Raw genomic sequence first — 22287 nt, 5'->3', positions numbered from 1 at the left:
TCCCAACCCCAACCCCAACCCCAACCCCAACCCCAACCCCAACCCCAACCCCAACCCCAACCCCTTAATGATTAAATTTAGTGATTTTCAGCAAAAGCAAGTATTAATAAAGAGTGACACTTTAGAATTTACATATCATTGATGAATCGTGTGGGAAACAAACTGTATTTGCGACTATCAGCATGCAAAAAAAGTTGAAACATAAATAATCCAAGCATAGCAATTTTCCTGTTCATGTATAATAATGCCCATGCCATACACAGCCAACGCTTCAACCAATTATCTTCGGAGCATTGATGAACAGGACAAATGAAGTAAAATATTCGCTATTGAAATTAACTAATGTTGCATATAACATAGATTATCGATATGTCCGATCAACGCTCCATGTTATAATAAATAAATAATTAATAAAATAGCTCACTCGCTCTCACTGATATCATTTGCCTTTGCCTTCATGATCGAATTCTACGACATTCAACTTCAGACCCTGACAAAATAGTTCACTAAGCACACCAGGAAATACATTCGCCTCTCGCATCGTACATTCGCCGGTTATCATAGGAAATAGTATTACTCAATCTAAAACTGTAAACAAGTTTATCAACGAGTCAACCATCGGATGGGATACTTCTCTCACGCTCCCTCTCGTTTATGATGAAGGCATCGACTTCTAAGTTTATGAGAAACATTAATTCGGCTTCAATCCCGAGGAGCTAAACAAGTTGCTTTATGGCACGCTGCTGATTAGCAAAGGTGAAAAGCTAATTAAGGTCCCAGTTTATTCGCAGGCTGAGGGCAATAACAAAGTCGGGCACATTATTCTAAATCTGCGTAAGGCACTCGGTAAAGAGCAAACTGGCGAGGCAAGCATCATTTATCTCTTGTCGATTCTCGGTACAATTTCGATTTATCTGTATAGTGAGGAAGCTGAGCCAGCCAATCACTCGAGGCTTCGTCATAATAAGAAGCGAAGGAAAAGTGCTAAAAACAGCAGCAGTCGATTCAACCTCCAAGTAATTGCTTTTTATGCAAAAGCTTGAACTAGGCTTCCCCAAGGCGAGTGATATGATTTAGTTCGAACTTTATGATTCAGCAACCCAGGAGATAAAGGCACGTGGTAAAATATTATGCAAATCCTGCAATAGTTCGACTCGCATTGATCTTTTCGACGCAAGCAAGCAGTATTTCTGTGAACTTTATTTCGAACTCAACAACGGAGTGAACAGCAATGGGGTGAGCAGCAAAGCAGTGACCAACAATGGGGTAACCAGCAAAGGAGTGAGCAGCAACGAATTAGTGGCTCCCAAAAAATCATTGTCGAGCCTACGTAGCAGTTCGAATCCCAACTTATTCTCGAAAGTTCAGATGCGTGCAATGTCTGACAGCAAATTTTCAAGAGATGCCGAAATGCTAGGAACGAGCCGCCGCAAAAAAATATCAGTTCTTCAGAGCAATAGCGATATCTTTGCTCCGAGCTAAAAGAGATTTATGCTTTACCAAGACAAGCAGACCGACATCATTAGCTATTCGAGATTGCCATCCATGAAGTTTATTAATGATACTAGTCGGCAGTCCTATCGGGGAGCCTCCTTCGGGAAGGGCGAGAAGACTGATTTTGCTAGGCAGTACAAAGGAAACCCTGGAGTGGGAGACTATAGGCTTCCTTCTATCTTCGATCGCTATTGATGCAGGTATAGGCTGCACTCAATTACTGGATAATGTTGATTTGATTCAAGCCTCATGTGCAAATCCATTCTCCATTACAATCAAATCAAAATTAAAGCATGCGAGTATTTGATTCAGTAATTTTAACTGCAGCTATTATATTTATAAAATGTATCTTCTACTCTAATACTCACCCTCACGAGATCCAGCATTCGTACAAGCAAGCTATTCAAAAAGTGCAAGTGCGAAAAGGCAGCAAAAGTATGTGCGTGAGTCAGACAGATCAGGCTCATAATAATAAAAAGGGTTGTCGTCACACGGACTTCCCAAGCGGTCCCCCACCTTAGTACTAACCATGCCTAAAGTCGCTTAACTTCGGAGTTCAGATGGGATCCGGTGCTTTCAACTTAGTATGGACGACAACGAATGTTAGTCTTACGATCTCGCTATATACTCCGTGCCCCACCTTTTAACCCACCTCAATTATATAATATGCCCTAGTATTTATATATGATGACCAACCTATTTGACTATTCACTCAAGTGGCAGCTTCGTACAAATTATTGATGAATAAGTCGTTGATTAATTCTTGTTTTTCTGACCAGTTGTCATTTTAACCGTTTGTTCTTCTGGTGATTGTCCCTTTCTAATTGTGATTGTTCATATTGTTTCATAAATGCCAGTATGTATATATCTGTATAATGTATCGTGTGCCAATATTAAAGAAAAAAGAAACTGTAAATCACTCTCAATTCATGCATAATTCCTATGTTCATACCGATACTGCTGGCTTCCGAAGATCTACCACAAAATCCCAGAGGTTGTCATTGTTGTTGTAACTGCCAAATGGGTATTATGCATAATTTCCTTATTTGCTCCCTTCGAAGATTTCATCAATCGTTATTTTGAACATGTCATCGACCAGCCTTGGCAACAGTTTTTTTAATAGGGACGAACTCTCCTCTAAGCAAGGGTTAGTGTTGACCTAAATGAGCCAGACCTTTAATTGATTATCAATCATGAAATCATATCCCAGCAATTCGAAGCAGTGCTTTCGACTGCTTTTCGGGGCCTTCTTGTGGACGCAAAGTGCCGTCATTTTTACTATTTTTCTCATTTGTTCTTTAATATTTGCGAAGCTGCCATCCTTCTTCGAAATGTAGCTCGATAAATACTCATAGGATAATTGATTTCCTTCTTCGAACTTGCCGTAGTTGCGCAGGTTTTTCTGTATTGCATTGTTAGTCAAATGGACGGATAAGTCATCCACCTTCTCCTTGCTTACAGAGTAATTCGAGGCGGAGGTGCGAATATAGCCTTATCGATAAAAGTAAACTCTGAGCTCGTGCGTCACTAGGACCCATGCTCTAATGTCAAACTTTCTGGACCCTATTAGCAAAGGGGATTACAAGTATTTTTGGATGATGAACACCTTTTTCACGGTCTTCACGAAATGGGAAGCCTACTTGATTCTAAATGATTTGTTCTTCCCATAGAGGCTTGCTTTTCGAGCGTTCGAATTTGAATTGATTTGTTGCGGATCGCTTTGATTTTCAATATCAGAGCTTGCCAAAAGAATCGAATCATGCTTTGATAGCTTTTTGGAAAGTGGAGGGCTCATCACAGCCGAAGTATCGAGTTCGGATTTGACATACGAATTCAAAAGATATTCCAATTGCGAAATATCCTCAAAAACATGCACCCCTCGGCCCTAATAATAATGATAAAGTTACCCTGTTTTTGTAGCTCGGCTTAAGTAGCCACAAGTAGGCCGTATTCGAGGTATAGGATTTATTTATTGCAGGCCTACAATGGTGATAATGTTTCCTTTTCAGCAATTTGGACGAGTTTTAGTGGCCAGTGGGTATATTTAAGCTTCTCTTCTTCGAGAGCTGGCCCATGTGTCCAGGGCAATTTTTGTAATAAAACTGCAGAAATTAATGCTATGTTTCGCTGTAGTTCTAATCTGAGGGCTTCAAAACGAAGGTCACGGGAATATAATCAAATGAATTGATTCTGTTCGACTCGCAGAATTATACCACATTTTTAAACAAGTTTTACTTATTGGACAGCTCAGTATGGAATTCTATATGATTAAATGCCTCAATAAAGCCTCTGTTCTCAAGGTAAGTGTCATAATGATAACCCTTCACAGTTTGCTGCCATTTGAAGTTTGTGAATGCAGCTGCTGGGTCGCTAGTTTGGTGCCAGTTGGTACGATGAGATAAGACTTATTGAATCAAGTCAGAATTGTTGCCAGGACCGATGAAGTATCGATATTTTCGATGATCTGTTTTTTAAAAGTTCCCCGAACGTGACTTGTCTTTGCTCTAAGAGGCTGTATTATTTATCTTAACGAGAGTGGTTGATTTCTTCCTGACCGAGTGTTACTAAGACTATCAAATAAAGGAAGTACACGATGCATTCAAGTTTTCTATGTTAAACTATTAAACTATTAAACTATTATATGTTATTTACCATTTTATAATATACCTTTCTGGGCTCTACATAGCCGCATTATTGAAAGCACAGATTCGCTTTATATTGAATATGAATATTTATCCATCAATACAGGCTGTTTTTATATTTGAGGATGGCTCATATTTAATTCCCAACAGTCATCCACCTGTTATGCAAATTGTTTCTCCTTCCGAATATCTCCAAGTAGTATCCGTTCGGGACTAGCTTCTCAATGTAGTCGTATATTTATGTGGGTTTCTGGCTTTGTCCCCTTCTTTGGCTAAATATCAAATCTCTCGCCACTCCTGACTGATATTAATGGGTTTTGCCTTTCACTCCGATTATGCAGGTCTCCTTCGCGTGCTGAAGGTAGAAACCATGCCCTTTGGCTATTCTGCTATGGATTGTTGATTTGACCCATGCGATCGAGTCTACCACTTCATATTTCCACTTCTTCATCATGTTCAGAGTAACAGCCAACTTGGCATTGATGGTCCATATGAAGATGAAGCCACTCTTTTGCAATTTCTCGATTGGGATCTGCTCAATTTGTTCATCAGAGAGGCTGTTGTATTTAATTGCGACTCCCCTCGAGGGCTGTGAGGTGCTTAACTTCCATGGAGGATCCATCATAATGGCATCAAACATGCGGTTCCCATTCTTCTTCTGCTGCTCAATCAGATAGTTCCATTCGTAGTTAGTGATATCGGCGCAGATCGGAATGGACATTGGATCTGCCGAGGAGAGAGTGTCTGCATTAAATAATATGTACTCTTCTTGATGGTCTCTTCTTCTAAGAACAAAGATTTATAGTATTCAATGCGACTGTCGACTTTATCTCTGAGTGCCTTGAGCTATGCAAGGGATGTCGGTAGTCGGTCGACTATTTAATTGGGGTCAAAGATATCCTCCTCGTCTATCTCCTCAGATCCAAAATTAGACAGGTCCATTTCATACTCCTCCTTCATGCGCTTATTCTTGTTGTTCTGGCACTGCCTTTTGGGCCGCGACCGATGATTGGCATACTCATCTTGATCTGCATCTTCGTTGCACATATCTTATTCCTCCATGTCGTACTGCTCGAATATACTTATCTTGGGCTTCTTCCTGAGCTTGTACCGGCTGCTCATTGCAACAACACGATAAATATATGATATCAATAAATATGCGCCAAACCCATCAATAAATTCCGGGTATTAATTACCCTAAATAATTCAGGCCTCATTAATTCTTAGCCTAAAATTAATAGCATAAACTGCCGACATGCAAATCGAATTCGAGCAACTCAAAGATCAAATCCGCAGCTTGTCCTAAAACTTCTTTCTGATCTAACGTATCATAACATTACTGTCCTTAAGTTTTTATCTTGCTTTCGGGATTTCAGCATTCCCAAAATTGCTAAATTTAATTATTTTTGGCAACTTGGTTGCTTTTAAATCCGCCAGGCTTCTCGATTTCTTTTTCGAATCAATACCAATGCTTCCACCCTTTTTCATATACTCTAAATTATAAGTGTCAACAGAATCGAGCCTAATTGAGCTTTACACACATTTCTAATCTTCAACCCGACTGATTTGGAGAGTCGCCTGGTTGACCGGCCCATACAGCATGTTCTCCATGAGGGAAGAATCGCTGATTGTAATAGTTGACCTTCGACGCATCAATGAATGGCTTATCTTCGATTCTTCTACTGATTTCATTTAATCTAACTCTAATAGCTTGGTCTTGCTATCATCTTGTTCAGATTTAAGGCTCTTTGATAGATCGTCATATTGAGCGACTGTCCCCATAGATTATCGGATTCTTTTGTACTCCTACTTAGAGAGCCGATGTTTCCCCATCATTTGTTTGAGTTCTTTTGCAGGAATGACCTTCCGCTTGTCTTCAATTACAACCCCTCCTTCAAGCAGCTTGATGCCTTTTGAAACGGAAGCATCTGAAAACAGCTTCCTGATTTCAGTGAATTCGATATCTGACTTGAGGCCTAGTGGCTTTTTCAAATGCTTGCGTGAGTATTAAATTTAGGTGGGGGACTGGGGCCCTGTGATTTATTTTTATTTTTGAATAAGCGAGTTGAATTCCCCATCTAATCCACTTGAAACTAGGTTGTTTCTATTCTACTGCCGAAGTTGTACAATATTTCCTTCGTAATCAAAATTGACTCTCTAATCTTTCCGCTTGCTCTATTTTCCAGCCCTTTCTTGACTATATTTGATACTATCGTTCTTTTTCTTTTGCTCATTTTTGGCATGCTCCTCCTCTACAAGCCTTCGTAGCTATTTATATATTTGCTCCTCTTCTTCTGGCTCCGGAATATTCAATTTTTAGTATTTTTACATTTGCGGAATTCTTATTTTTTTGATTGCTCCGCTCACTACTGACGAACTTTCCGAAATTTGCAATACATTCTGAACCGATGGCTTCCCAAGTTTGACAGTTCTGTTACTCGTAGATTTAGTTTTTGCCTCATAATTTTATTTTATTTTATTATTTCGATTTTAGATTTGCGAAGGGGTGTTTATCTCAGTAGCAGTTGGAAACATGTTATCCCAATGCAATGGATTTGGCTCGTTCTCTTCTTTATGAGTAATTTGTATTTGGTGGTTATATTTTTATGTGCCCTATATCTATCGTGCATAATTGAGTGTTTTCAATGTGGAGTACTTGCGAATGTTTTTGGTTAGAAACTGCTTTAGTGACAGCTGTTTGTGCAGTTCTGTCAGAATTCCCTAAATCAATTAGTGAGCAAGCGGTTCCGAGGAAGATGCAACAAGCATTAAAATTATATTTATTGATGCAATCAATTTATCCATCACATCGAATCAATTCATGACATCGCATCATATCATTCAGCTTATTTTTGCTTAATAATAATTTGTCATAAATTCCATTGATCTACTTCATGGAGTGCCTTGCGGTTAATCTCAAAGGAAACGAACTGGCCTTGCAAAACTCAGTCTTCCTACCAATAACAATGGCTAAAGATCCAAATGCAACTGTGCATGTTAAAATCAAAAACAGAATCATTAAGTGCAGATTTGCACTCACGATCGAAAAGCCAAACATCGGAGCCAGCAAAGCCATGAGAGAGTATTTGGGAATCGATCTGGCCCATGCGATAGTGGTGGAGCCTGCAGAGCAGCTGAATGAGAAGGAGCATGGGATCAAACAAGTGACTATTTAATTAACAGTACGTAAAAATGAAGTAGAGCTCGAACAGTACTCAGAAGAGAGGGTATTAGCTCATTTCCGTGATAAATAAACGGGCATTGTTTTAAATACTGAGCAGCCATTCTATATCGATGTTAATTCTGTGATATTTCAAGCAGTCATCAAAAAGATAATCGTGGGGAAGCGTTAAAGTAGCTTCGGAGTTTTAGTCCAGGGCTCCTAAATTAATGTTATTTCGAACTTTGGAAAGTCTCAATAAAAAGGTACAGCTTCTGATGCTAGCAGTGCATAAAGCTAAGGCTCTATCTTCAAGTCAGGCTTTACTGCTGACGATATGGGGATTGGGGGGCTCGACAAACAGATCTTCAACATTTTTAGAAGGACATTCGCATCGAGGAGGTTTGCTAATTAGATAGTGGACAAGTTTGGCGTGAAGCATGTGAAAGGTATTTTATTATACGGTCCCCCGGGTACAGGCAAAACACTCATCGCGAGGCAGCTGGCGAAGGTCCTGGACATTAAGGCTGACAATTTGAAAATAGTGAATGGCCCATAGGTGTTCAGCAAATATGTTGGCGAGTCATAGTAGAATATCAGGAAGCTCTTCCAGAAAGCGAGATAGGACCAGAATAAATACGGCCCGAAGAGCCCCCTGCACATCATTGTGTTTGATGAAATCGACGCGATCTGCAAGCAAAGAGGAATCTACTCAGGTGGCACAAATGTAAATGACCAGGTTGTCAACCAGCTTCTCTCCAATATCGATGGGGTCGAAGCCTTGAATAATATCATTGTCATAGGAATGACCAACAGAAAAGATTTGCTCGATGAGGCTATTTTGAGGCCAGGGAGGTTCTAAGTGCATATCGAAATTTCATTGCCAACCACTGAAGGAAGGCAGCAAATTTTAGCCATCCATACAGCCAAGCTCAGGCAGAATAATATTCTGGAGAAGGAGTGCAAGCTGGAGGAGCTAGCACGATTGACCAGGAATTTTACAGGCGCCGAGATAGAGGCCCTCGTGAAGTGCGCCGCATCCTACACGATCACCAGATGCACCAACATCATGAACTTCTCCGAAAAGCTCAAGATAGACGAGAAGAGTTTGAAAGTGAGCATGCAGGACTTTCTCAAGGCCCTCGATTAGGTCAAACCGCAATTCGGCATCGATTAAGACAAGTTTAACGCATATTTCAGGGAAAAGATTATCAATTATGGCGGTGCGTTTGACCACATTTCGAACACTCTTTCCGAAACCACATAAATGTCCAACGCCCATGCCGGCCAAGTCAAGAGCATTCTGCTCTATGGACCCACTGGCTCGGGTAAGACCAGTTTAGCAGTCAACTTTGCTAAGCATTGCACATTCCCGTACATCAAAATCATCGCGCCTGAGCTTTTCATAGGGCAGCCGGATTCCTCTAAAATCCATTTCATCAATAAGATTTTCGAAGATGCATACAAGACAACCCGTGCCTGCATCGTGATCGACTCAATCGAGAGGCTAATCGAATATACAGCAATTGGACGAAGATTTTCGAACCAAATCTTGCAGTCTTTGCTGGTGTTGATCAGCAAAATTCCACCGAACTCCCAAACAAACCTCCTCATTATTGGCACAACATCAGCGGGAAGCCACATGGACCAGTTTGATCTCCCCAATTCCTTCCATAACAAGTACTCCCATCCTTATGATTAGAATATTCATCCCCTACTTAGAAGAAGCAGAAATCATCAACTACATTTCCCAGAAAATCAAGGCCAACGAAAAGCTAGCAAGCTCAATCGCGAAGATTCTGCTGAATGCCATAGCTCAGAAGAGAGGCAACAAAGCAACCAAATACGGCAACAAAGGGATTGGTATCAGAGGGCTCAATTAGATCATTGGCATGGTCGATAACTACTCCGATATGCAAGACTGGGAAGAATGCTACCAGTTGTTGACAGCAACTGGCGAAGACGATAACGAAATATGATTTAATTTGCATGCACTTTGAGTGAATGTCTCAATTTGAATTATCTCCCGATTAAATATAGGCGTTGCTCAATAAAGTAATATCGCATACCACAGAATAAGCAATCGCAACCTTCTCACAAGTATATAGCATATTGCTATAAATAAAATAATTGCACGAAGCGATTATGAACATCACTTAACCTCCGCAGAATAAATCACCCCTCAAACTAACTTCTTCTCCCGGCCACGCTATCCTGCAGCTAGCTAATCTTTTATAATACATTACTAACTCATATTATAGTCTCTGCTCATTGCCCCCTTTAGACTAGTTTTTCGATAATTTCCCTCCCGTCGAGATCCTAGGCCTCAATAGCAGTCCAAGCCATGCAAATCGCAATCATGCCACCAGCAATATAACCAGCAGCAATCAAGTCAGCAATATAACTAACAGCAATCATGCTGTAATAGAGTTGGCCTTGCAAGAATGCAAGACCTAAAAATTTCGGAAGCAGTTTTGTGGAGACAGCGATAGCTTAGCAGGCAATCACTATATATTTTATTTGTACTCTGGAAAAATTGTGTTAACCAAAAACTAATACCATGTTAAACGTCAGCAAATCTTAAAATAGAAGCGCCTTCGCAGGAGTCCCAATGGTTCACCTTTTTAATAATATCACGAAGATAGTGCATATCCCGAAAAAGAGAACGAAGATGAATCGGACGATAATGGTCAAGATATGGTACTAAGCAGCATCAACAACAAAGATAAGTCAGTGCTATAAATAAAATAAGGATCTTTTTTCAGCCTAAGCACTTTCAAGAAGCTCAACAATATATAAAACTACACACTTCTGCACGTAGAGCATCCTGAACCCTCACAGTTAGACCACTCGGGTCCGAACAAATGCTTGTTCGGCTGCCTGAAAATCAATAAAATGTACTCCATTGACTGGTACATGCAATAATCCGCCAAATGTATTTTTCTTTCCTCCGTGTTTAAAACCAATAAGCCATAGGCCGAATAGATCTCTGAAAATAAAATCAAAGCGATGGCAAAGTAGTTTGAGTACGAGAAGTATCGAAGGGGAGCCACGTTCGTTAAGGAGAACCTACCTAACGATAAATTAATTATACTGTGCGAGGGTTAGTGCGAGTACAGTAAAACTTTTGTGTGTTCTGTTGAGGGCCGAGTTTTGACTCGTCGCGTTGGGCTGGCTAATGCCTCCCGATAGGCTATTTTTGGTGCCTAGTTTCTATTCTATTAATTTGCTGGCAATTCCAAGATGGTTTCAGTGACAACTCAAGCCTTAATTGATAAGTATGGCTCTCGTAAATATCCAAAGAAGGTTAAGCTTTCACAGTAGCATCAGTAGCAATAGATGTAGTAATCTGGCAATTAGATATTGTCTTCAAGGAGAAGCAAAAATACGCATAAGAGCCCAAGTTTAAAATAAAAATAGACGCCTAATGTCAAGAGTAATATCGGCAAAAATGATGACAGCAGCCAAATCAATAATTTCACGGACACTTTGTCACAATAACTTGTATTATTACTTCAATAGAGATCGGTGAATAATTTCGAAGTCACAGTCACCTCTGCCTATGCAGCCTTTTATTGCATTTCCATTGACAAGTTTAAAGAACTCTGCTCAAAGGTGGCCCATGAGCTTCCCTTTACGATTCGCCACAATATTGAGAATAGCTATGTGACACTTCTGAGACATCTCAAAGAAAAGATGGAGCTCTAACTTATCAAAATTAAAAGGAACATGAATAAAGTAAACTAGGATCGAATAACCTTCGAAGCAAGGGTCAAATCTGGGCAATATGGCAAGGGGTAGGGCCTCACCATTGACATAGGAAACAAGAACCATCATCATATTAATGCGAATAATCACAATTAAGTAAATATTCAGAATGAAAAGAAACTCTAAGATGCTAACACTGCTAAGAATAAGCAAATACTTAAAATAAACAGATCGTAACTCTTACATAATAACTTAAAGAATGCGATGACGGAGGTTTCTCGGAGCAAAAAACTCGAAACCAAAATATAATTAGCACTTCAAGCGAAAAAGTAGAGCGGTGACTTCAAAAAAAAAATATAAATACTCTTGAAATAGAAGCTTATGGAACCCTCAAACGCATTAAATAGTCCCCAAACTTTTATCTCAAGGAATAATTCCGATCAACATCATCCACATCTGAATTCACAAATCACAAATGTATCGGATGCTCACGTTGTTCGGCAAGTGAAATCCCCAGAATGCAAAGAGCTCGACTCTCCAGAATTACTCAAATCTGAAAATCCTACAATAGAGATGCAATTGAGGAAGAGCCAGCCATCTTCATCGTCGTTGGTTAAGTATCAATCAGCATCTCCATTAATTAAGCAGCTCAGCCCCTAAAAGTAGCGAATAGTGCTGGATCTACAAGAGATATTTATGAACAATGACGAGAACTCCCGATCTCAGAGTATTGGGAGGCAGTATGAGATACTCAATAAGAAATAGGAACTGTTAAAGAAAAGATATCATTCTGGTAGCGGCATGCTGATCGTACATGAGTAGTGCTATGACCATAAAAGGAATAAGATGTTTCGGATGGATATACTGAGGAAGGGAGGCAGGCTCTAAAATAGCGGCACTTCTGGCAAAGGTAACAGTGCTCTTAGCAATTACGGTAGGCACCAGTATAATCGAACTCTCGACATGAACGCCTATTCAAACAAAATAAAGCAAGTCTACACTCAAAAAATAAACAATGCCAACAAAATTAAATAGCAATTCATGACAATCAGATCATAATGCGAAAGCTGCCACTGCTATGATGATATCGAGGGCATGTACTCATCCACGTTTTATAATCGAGACCCCAAAAATCAGACCATGAAGACGGGCTCTGCTTGGCGAATCTCTGAAAACAATTTCCAAGGCAGTCCGAGTGAGAGTAGGGGCAAGGAGGAGTCGCTGGAGAGGCTACATTCGAAGACTAAGTTCATCAGTGCAAAGAGTGCTACCAAATACCAGCATAACTAGCATATTCGGAATAAAAGGAAAGGACTGGTGTCCAGTTTAGACAGAAATATCAATCAAAGGAGATTGAGTGCCCCTAATCTCATGAATAATAGTTGAAAAACACTCTACTATCTATGAATGAATCGGATTAATATATGCCCCTCAATATTCAAATGTGTCATATTGAAAAATATATATATAGTATGAATAAAGAATGAATACAAAATTACTCTCAAAGTTTGTAATTCTCACGAGTATAAATCCTGCCTATCAATAGTCCAGTTGCTTCGAGGATTATATATGAGTATAATATACATGCATGCGTATAAGAATAATGAGCAAATAGGCGTAGATACTAATCTAATTATACGAAAGATTTAAAAATAAAATGATCTAAGTTAAGTGTGCTCTGCTTTCAGTTGTTTGCTTGCTGCTTTTATCGTATGCGCGCTGCTCAAACCTTGATGCAACTCACTCCCTCAACAGAATAACCTCCAAAATCAAAACAGATAAGCATTACGTGGAGCCATAGATCGATGCCTCAAAAGTCTTTAGCATCGATGTCACCCGCACCTCCACCAATACATAAAGCTAATCCAGTAAATGCAGGGCCCAGCCCAAATAAATAAAAACAGTCCAGTAATTCGAAAAAGTAGACCCTTTTTAATTCATAGTTTCGAATTGGTTCGAATGTAAACAGGGAAAGAAGCGTTTACGAATCATTGACGGCTCTGACAGACAATCCTCAGATCATTGAAGCCTTTTAAATCCTTGGCGAGCACATATTAATAATGCTAAACAATGGAACAGGTTATTTCTTAAAGAATGACCAAAAATTCGAAGCCAGTCCGTAGCCCTTGGATTTAAGCTTGAACCTGTTTGTGAATAGCTCTGAGGGCGACAAAAACCGTGAGAGGTATGAAGTGAAAATAGCGAAGATAAACGGCAATGCATTTGTCGGCACTCCAATTGAAATATCATATTGCGAGCCTGCAGTAAACAAATGCACAAAGCTCTCAGGATTTAAAGGAGTTGATTCTCTTTATAAATTCTACGCTTTTGCCGATCCAATTAGTTCGAAGCAATACCTTTTCCTCCTAACTCAATCAGTGATCGAGTCCTATGAGCTGACAGCTGCAGCCTCTCTGATAAATCACCAAAAATATTCAGCTGAGTTCTTCAATGTGTAGAAACTGTTCGTATAGTAATTGGTTCAGCTCCCGGAGAATAAGCTGCTGCTTCTGAACTATTACACGGGACTGATTGAAGTGTCACATGAATCAGGGGCTGTCAATAATTTCAGTCAAGATAAGGTGAAGAGTATGTTTAATCAGTTTGGGTGCACCCACATGACTACTCAAAATCATGGTGTCTATGTTGCATTACAATGCTCGCTCACTCGTAAGTCCTACTTTATCTTGCAACTGGTGAAATAGCAAAACTTTGGGACTTATGTGGCGCAACAGCCAATATTCTTCAACGAGAGGCTCACTGGTGTGGGTTCCAATACTGAAATCGTAATGGGCAATATCTTTTCAGGGGTCAAGCTGTTTTGGGCTTCCCACAATGCTGAAGAGCCATACCCTTACGACTATCACAAGGCTGGCAGCATCTTCCTCCACAATGCGAGAGATGCCAAGATCACATAATTGGACGGGCGTAAGGTGATATACATATGTACTGAAGAGTAGCTACGCATCTACGAGCTCAGCATCGTGTACCCGAATGTCATATGCTACAGCCTGGTGCCAATCGAGGAGTAGTATAAAGTCAAATACCTGCATGCCTGCAATAACTCAGCAGAACGTACAATTGATTTTATTCAGATAATTTGATATGTGAATCGTCGAAGGATTTCACATATAGCGCGTGGTAACACAAATAAATAGAGATCACGAAAACTATCCTGCCGCTCGTCATTTCCGCGGCGCTGGTAATCGCGGTGGGATCCTACTTGCTGAAGTTGTATCGGAAATACCAGGGGGATGTGGAGAGAGCGAGACTCAAGTATAATAGCAATAATTAATTTGAACTTGATTGATCAATATCGTCGATAATGCTGTGATTGGATTGTGCGCTGATTGAGCAACACATTATTCTCTGTCGAATACTGCATGAGGATAGTATAAGAATACTGCATGAGGATAGTATAACAGAACACTCATCATGCTCTCATATTAGAGCAGTTTTATTAAATATCGCAATCGCAAATATCAATGCAGAAGATTGAGGGCAATCTAGACTTAGGCAAATCTGCGCACTCCGTAATCGACATTAGTGCTTCGAATGTAATCCCGCTTTCTTTGCCTGTTTACGCATTTAGAAACAGTAGCGCGATTCCCCAGCATGGCGCACGCTCTTCACAATCTTCTTCCCGCTCAGTGCTTTGGAATATCTTGCAGCCAGGCGACCCATACGATATCCGCGAGTATGCCTCATAATAGCAATAGATCGATGATCCGTCACCTTCCCAACAACAAAAAACAGTTCATGGGCAACAATTTATAGTTGGTCTGCCTGATGCAAGCTGCAGAAATCGAACGGCTGACTGAGTACCTGAATGATTTCAAGCACAAGTATCAATCATATGATCGTTAGATACAAGGACTTTGCGCGCAACAGCTTGGATCGCCACTCCTACGAAATACAAATAAAGTAGCTCACTCATAAGCTGGCTGAAGTGCAAGAATATCAATCATAAAACTACAAACTTCACGCCTTCGTAAAAGATTTAGAGGTAGTCTTAGTATCTATAATTATAGCTGGAACTTAATTACCGTCGCGGAATTAGCACCAATCATGAACTGCAACGACAAATTTAAATCCTCTCTCAGGACTGCCACCATCTCAAGCAGCAACTTAATTCCAGCGTGCAAGAGAACCAGAAGCTACTCCATCAGAATGACGAGCTCAGGCTGAAATTTAATGAGATCTATGCGAGCAAAACTATCCTGGAAAGCAACGTGGCAAACATGCACATGGGTATGAGCATGAACATGGGCAGTAATGGTGTAGAGTTAGATGACCTGAAACGACGATACTAAAGTGAAATATCTCGGTTAGAGCACGAGCTGGGCCGGATGAAAAGCCAGTCCCTAATGCAGACTACAACCTTCGAGAACCAAGTCCAGACCCCCATTCTTTTAGAGGTGCAGTAGTCATATTATCAGAGAGAGAGTGAGTAAATGCACAACTAAATCAAAAGACTGGACGCAGCACTCCGATAATTTGCGCAGAAAATGTAATAGATGTCGATGAGTGAGATCGTCTGGCAGCATAAGTACCAGCAATTGCAGAACTAATATAAATAACTGAGTAGGCACCAGGTGAGCAACCCCGAGGATAACAGGCAGGTGAGGTAAACAACACTGCAGAAATAGAACATTAGGCTCAAGGAGGAGCTGCTCAGCAATAGTGCCAACTATAGCACTCTTGTCCACAGGCTGTAGCAGCTGTAGTACGAGTACAATCAAATGAAGCACATCAGCAGCAACTACCATGATGCCAGTATCAATAGCAGCAACCAGGCGATCAGCAGGAGCAGATTAGGTGAATAAAATGTGCGGCTTTCCCATCAAATATCAGAGCTGTACGCCAAGATGTCCAATATCGAAACAGAGTATCACCGATCAATCTCACTGTCCACTCAGCAATCTTCAAAGCTTATCGACGAAAATAGTGTGCTGCTTCACACAATCCAGCAGATAAAGGCAAGCCATCATTAAGAAATTAGCATCCTCCGAAGGCAGGCTCGCCTCAGGGATAGCAACACCCACAACGACCCCAATGCCAGCACTTACGAGAATCGTCTTTCCTTAATCACTCACCAGCTCCAACAGCAGCAACTCCATCTTTAAGCGAAGGACCGCTAAATCAGCGAATTGCGTAGCAAAGTAGCGTGGCTCAACAACACAATCGATCATAAGTATGAGCGGTAATATGCCAGCAAGATCCACAACTACGAGAATAGAATTCGATAACTCAATAAAAAAATGAGCAAACTCAGCGCAGAGAATAATCGGATCCGCCAATAGAATAGGAACATCAAACGATAGCATGCCATGGAGCGCAGTCGGCTTCACTTGTAAATCACCCGAGAAATGCCAGACATCCGCACTCGCAATCACACTCGCACTCACACTCACACTCACAGATCAGCAGACACTCGGACCAATAGACTGAGCGTGCGAGCTCCTCATTGCATAATTAGCTGACCAAAACTGTACACTTATTACGCACACAGGCTCAGCAGTTGTAACGCAGTAAGCTCTTAGCAGTAAGGGAACTTGAGCACACCAGAAACTAACTAGCAAAACACAAGAATAAATGCCTTGCATCAGAACAAACAGTCATCAGGCTACACCAGCAGATCAACGAGATGCATTAGCGAACATAGCAGAACACACAGAAACTCAATCAGATTATCAATAGCAAAATGCAAGAGATATCTCATTACAAGAGCAGTATACTGCAATTGTAAAGCAATCTAAAGCAAAGGGACAGTCTAGAGGGTAATGAGAGGCTTCAGCTCAGTCGGAAGACATAGCATTCTCACACCTAACTCGAAGCTACGATGCGCAAGCTGGAGCAAATGCAACGCGACCTTCATAGCGAAACTACCAGGCATGAGCAAATAATCACCAGCAATAGCTTGACAATCTCTCACCTAGAGGAATAACTGCGGGGACTTTCGGGAAAACTATAATCAGCGAATCATCGAAATGCTCAAGAGGAAGCCAGCGCCAGCCGAATCTTCCTGGAGAAGTAGAGCAGGTACATACAGAGGATTGAAATACTGGAGAGCGATGCAAACTCTCTCAACAATAAATATGATCAATAGATCGCGAAGAAGGAGGTCATTGCTGAGAGCTTGGAGCGAAATATCGTGCAGCTGCAAAATCAATTAAAATGTGTGGACAATTTATGGAGAGATAAGCAAGACATCCTGCAGAAATAGTATCTCATGCTCGCCAATGAAAACAAAATCATCAAAAATGTGATTGCTAACTCAGAGAGCAGGCTCAGTGAATTGACTAATAGGAATAAGGAGCTGGGGTATCAGTTAGAGGAAAGCACTCTCGTGGCCAGGCATGCAAGACAGGAACTCGATATATTCAAAAAGAATATCTGCAATGTGAACATGGGTAATAAAAACAATATGAACGTTAATCGATGGTAACAGCACAATAAACTATTGCAAGATGAGCTATCAGCATGGATCACCAAATGCAAGGATCTATAAATCCAACATACAAGCAGTCACGCCTCCACTCTGCAACAACTAAAGCATTCCCATGAACAAGCAGTTGCATCTCTCACAGCAGAGCTTCACTCACTCCGCAATAAAGCACTATCTCTCGAGGCCAACAACAAAAGTGCATTACTGGAGGCCACTCGAGTCGAAGCATCGAGCCAATAGCAAATACGAACGAGTGCGCGTATCTTAGAAACTAAGATTGCAACGATAACCAGATAGTTTGACATCGAGCGCAATAGAATTAGAGTGAGTTTAAATAAGGAAATTAATGAGCTGAAGGCTGAATTGTCTGAACTCAATTGCAAGTTCATCGCAGCATCTGATTCTATCAGTGCTTTGAAGGCGGAAAACAATCGAATGATGGAGAGTATTCGGAAAAGCAATTCAGATCAGAATAAGCTGATGGGCGAATCCGATCGAATTCGAGTGCATGCCAGGAACTTAGAGTAACAACTGTAAAACAACAACAAAATCAGGATGCACCTCGAGCTTCAGTTATGCCAAAAGGACGCCAACAATGCAAGCATTCCTCTAAAGAGTAATGACAATGCTTTGGAATTGGATAGTCTCACTCTTTATCAGAGTAGCAGCCGCACTTTCAAACAGCCCGCGATCCTCGAACTCGAGCACACCATCCAGGAGCTATCGATTGCAAACAAGCACCTCAACCAGCAGCTGCTCAACAGAAACGAGTAACTATAAACTTTACATTCTGAGTTGCACCAGCATCAGCTTCAATTGAAGACTTATCATGCGACCATCAATAAAGTTTCGCCTCGCACTCCCTAAAATAGCAACACTGCAGAGCTTTCACGAATGGAACGGATGATTAAGTAGTACGAGCAGCAAATATCAGAACTGACATCGAAGCATATTGCCATTATGAGTGAGTCAGAAAGTAAGTCGGTCAAATAAAGGAATTAAATAGTAACCCTAAACCAGCAGATCATCCAATTAACTCAATAGCTCAATAGCAAGAGCATCGCTCATGACAGCATAATTTATAATAACGACAACAATAACAGCAACAACGATAATAACAAATAGCAAATATAGCCGACAACTGCGCATACAGACTACATATAATAGCTATAGGCCAACCTGAAAAGAACTCAAAACAAACTCAGCATCTCGCAAGCCTAACTCGAGCGTCTTTCCTAAGTAATAGCAGACCAGTCACAGAAACTAGCCTAACTCGACTGCAAAAACAAGCAGCTCGAACAAGAGCTGAGAAGTCTCAAGAATATGTATCACAATAACGAAGGAGCCCATCAGCAAATAACAAATCTCACTACTTCCTATGCCGACAAATGTCGCGAGTTGGAGATCCACATTAAGAGGAATGACAGCCTGATCGAAGCGATCAAAGAGTACGAGCTCATTATGCGAGAGTACGAGGAAAGCAAGAAGACACAGTGCCGCTATGAAAAGAGCATAAAGAAACTATATGAATAATTCGAGAGGGTGCAGGCTGTCATCTATACCCTCAACGCCGAAAGAAAAAAATACTACCAGCAAGTAAATTCATTGCATTATATAGGATGCCGAACTTAAGCAGGAGTTGCAAATTGTTGTGAAGAGCAGAGATGCGTTGGAGGAGGAGGCCAAATAGCTAAGGATTGCTGTTGGGCATTCGGCTGTGATGAAGAGTCGGCTTGATGATAACATGGCGATGAATGTGCTGCTATTTGCTGAAGTCGAGGTGTTGCGGGCTGCCTTAAGTAGTAGCTTAAATAGTAGGAGTAGTAGCCTTGAGGGCAGGTGATTATGATAAGGTTTATTATGATGGCTATATAAATGATAGTCGTGCGATTGAGAGAAATAGTGTATTATAACAAATAACACAGTAAAGTAGCACCGAACAGCCCAATGGATCTATAGTAACTGCTCTCCTATAGCCAGTAGCTCGAATTCGAAAACTCATAACTCAAAAAGCATATTTTCAACATCCAGCAGCAGCTCCAATAGAAGACATAGCTGATCCAGCTCACCTAATCCAAGAACAAATAGCTCACCCACCACATCAGGATGTGCCAGAACCAGATCATCAAAAGGGAAGAGCAATAAAACAAACTAACTACTGACTACTAAATCCTGAGGAGAGAGGTTGCATTGTACATTGAGGAAATCGATCGATGCAAAAATTAAATCAACTCCCTCAACAATGATAATGACGATCTGCTGATGGAGCTGAGTCGGAGAGGAAACGGAATGCCCCCCAAGACTAAGAACAAATAAAACAATTCATCATCTGCCTATTTGCAAGTTTAAACTCAGCCGAGGCAGTTAGAGGCAGAAACCTGCGCGACTTGCTCCAAGCTCATCGGTGAGATCGACATGCTGCAAGAGGAATTGAAAAGGGAGAGTAATACAGTATTCTCATTGAGGAGAGATATATAGTGCCTGATTGATACTCTTTATACTTAATGATGCATCTTTAAGCAGCAGCTTCGAACTAACACAAATATGTGTGCCTTCGAGCATAGAAGATGATCGATTTCTAAGTTTAAAGTTTATATTTGATAAGCCCTTCGTTTAATGGTTCGAAACATGGCGGATGGCAGTTTCAAATTGATTATTCATGGCATTGTTATATGTTTGGCATCATTGAAAACCCTATCAGTTTTTCTGATTTATTTCTATTGATTGCAAATAAACCTCAGTTGAATGGGGACTCATCTCAACTCGCCAATCAAGTAAATTCGATTTGATACTGGAATATTCGAAGACGGTAAAATATAGTTGTATGCTGCCGCTGTTCAAGGTACCCCTCCTCTAAGTCTAGGATGGCGAAAAAATATGGAAGACTATTGCATGTTTGCCAAAATTGATCAATAAACCACAATCTTCGGGGTCTTTGATGGTCATGGAGGCCCATCGGTAGCGAACTATGTCAGTCGCATCTTCTTCCGCGAACTGAAAAACGAACCAAACCTCAGGCTCAAAAACTATGCGAAGGCACTCACAGGCACATTCAAGAGAGTCGACGAAATTCTGATGTCCGAAAGCGGGCAAGAAAATATTCGCAAGGTCCAAAAATAGCTCGGTGTGCCGATATGCCCTGCAGACAAGAAAGCATGCATGGAAACTGGTTGCACTGCCAATGTCGTGTTAGTGACCAAAAACGTCATATATTCCGCCAATATCGGTGACACCCGCGCAGTAATGATCAGAAAACAGGACCACATACCCCTATCCTAAGACCACAAGCCCCATCTCCCCTACGAAAAGAATAGGATCATAAAAGCAGGAGGGAAAGTCATCAACGGCCGAATCAACAACGGAGTTAACGTTTCGAGGGCCTTCGGGGATTTTTCATTGAAGTCCAACACAAAAAAGCCCTATAATGAGCAAATGCTCACGAGCTGTCCATAAATCATGGAGCAAGCAAGAGGCAGCGATGACCAATACATTATAGTTGCGAGTGATGGAGTCTGGGAGAACTTTCACACCAAGAATTAACTCTTCGTCAGTAGCCTCAAAGAGTTCATTAGCAAAAGCGAGACTCATGAAATAGCGATCAAGCAGTTCTTAGAAAGTCTGATTGCATCACATTCATAATCCCCAATTGGTTGTGACAATATGACTTTAATAATGGCGAGATTTATAGGCAACTAAAGATGATGAAAAGAATGATGCTATTTCAATACGATTGATGCCAACTCAATTCAGCTATGTGATCCAGTTTCATATGAGTATATGTGGCTATGCTGAATGCAAGCTAGGAACTGCTTCAGTCTAATCATTATTAATCAATATCATATAATTCAAACTATGTGATAACTATTAAATATATTTTATAATCGTCATTCAATATGACAAACATAATCCCGATCCTATAAGGAATTAGAAAAGACATGTTTGGATACTCTGCGCTACATTCATCTTATAAAGTGATGTATATTTTAAGCTGCATTCGTCTTATAAAGTGATATATAATTTAAGCTGCATATATACGCATAAAGCTTTATTAAACTATTTGAAAGGACAAGAATGGCAATAAATAATCACTGTACAGCATGATCTTTACTTTTGTTATCACCTTGTACATCCTTTTACATTCTTTCAGCTAAGTTCTGTTGAGCCTGTATGTTCGCCATCAGCAAAAAACATGCTAAGCATATGCCCGAGTATATCATGAAAACAATGAACAACATACCTTCATCTAAATTAATAAATGTATGTACTTTTTTTGCCGATCACAAACCCAATAAGGATCTGAGTAAGGGCTGTTGTGATATTCCCAATGGCCATTGTCAGGGCAGAGTAGAAACCTAGACTGGAAGCCCTGTATTCTTACGGAATCACTGCGGTAAGCTCTATCACGACGAGTCCTGAAAGAGTGTTGAATGTGCCTCCGAGGGTGAATCCAACGATGGCTACTGCTGCGACCATGAGAACGAGTCCCAAGTTGAATATTTTCATGCATAGGAAGACCACAACCAAAATAGCCATGAAGGGATTCATCAATAAGCCTTTATTTTTGAACTTTCTAAAGAGATACCCCAAAACGATTGACCCAAATATCGCTGAAATATCGTAACAAATGGGAATTTAGACCGCCCACCTTTTAAGATTCTCATGACTTTTGAAATAGAGTGGAAGCTATTATATGATGAAATAATACCCAAAGCATGATCCCGTAAATTACAGATTTAGTCAAGGCGAAAGAAACAGTCATGAGCACAACTTTGACATCTTTGAAGACAGAGAGAGGAGATAGCTTCGAAGCTTGATCGTCTGCCTACTGTGGTTCA

At 40.7% G+C, this 22287-nt stretch overlaps 1 protein-coding gene, 1 non-coding gene and 1 pseudogene across 2 annotated transcripts; 1 reads left to right on the top strand and 2 right to left on the bottom strand.

Annotated features, from left to right (window-relative positions):
• Positions 1-1973: 1973 nt before the first annotated feature.
• Positions 1974-2092, bottom strand: LOC148309356 (5S ribosomal RNA). Its single transcript, XR_015837556.1, has one exon. It is a non-coding gene; the product is annotated as a 5S ribosomal RNA (ribosomal RNA).
• A 2180-nt stretch (positions 2093-4272) lies between these two features.
• Positions 4273-4895, bottom strand: LOC148309355 (N(6)-adenosine-methyltransferase catalytic subunit METTL3-like; annotated as a pseudogene).
• A 2207-nt stretch (positions 4896-7102) lies between these two features.
• On the top strand, positions 7103-8998 carry LOC148309354 (vesicle-fusing ATPase-like). Its single transcript, XM_088260203.1, is given in 3 exon segments — positions 7103-7300; positions 7418-7484; positions 7599-8998. Coding segments are annotated over 3 exon segments (1665 nt in total).
• Positions 8999-22287: the final 13289 nt, after the last annotated feature.

This window comes from Brachycentrus maculatus, unplaced genomic scaffold (genome assembly GCF_059751285.1).
Source record: "Brachycentrus maculatus isolate JH-2025_06_01 unplaced genomic scaffold, ASM5975128v1 h1tg000128l, whole genome shotgun sequence".
NCBI lineage: Eukaryota > Metazoa > Arthropoda > Insecta > Trichoptera > Brachycentridae > Brachycentrus > Brachycentrus maculatus.
The sequence above is the reverse complement of the archived record's forward strand: the minus strand, read 5'-3'. Positions and strand labels throughout refer to the sequence as shown.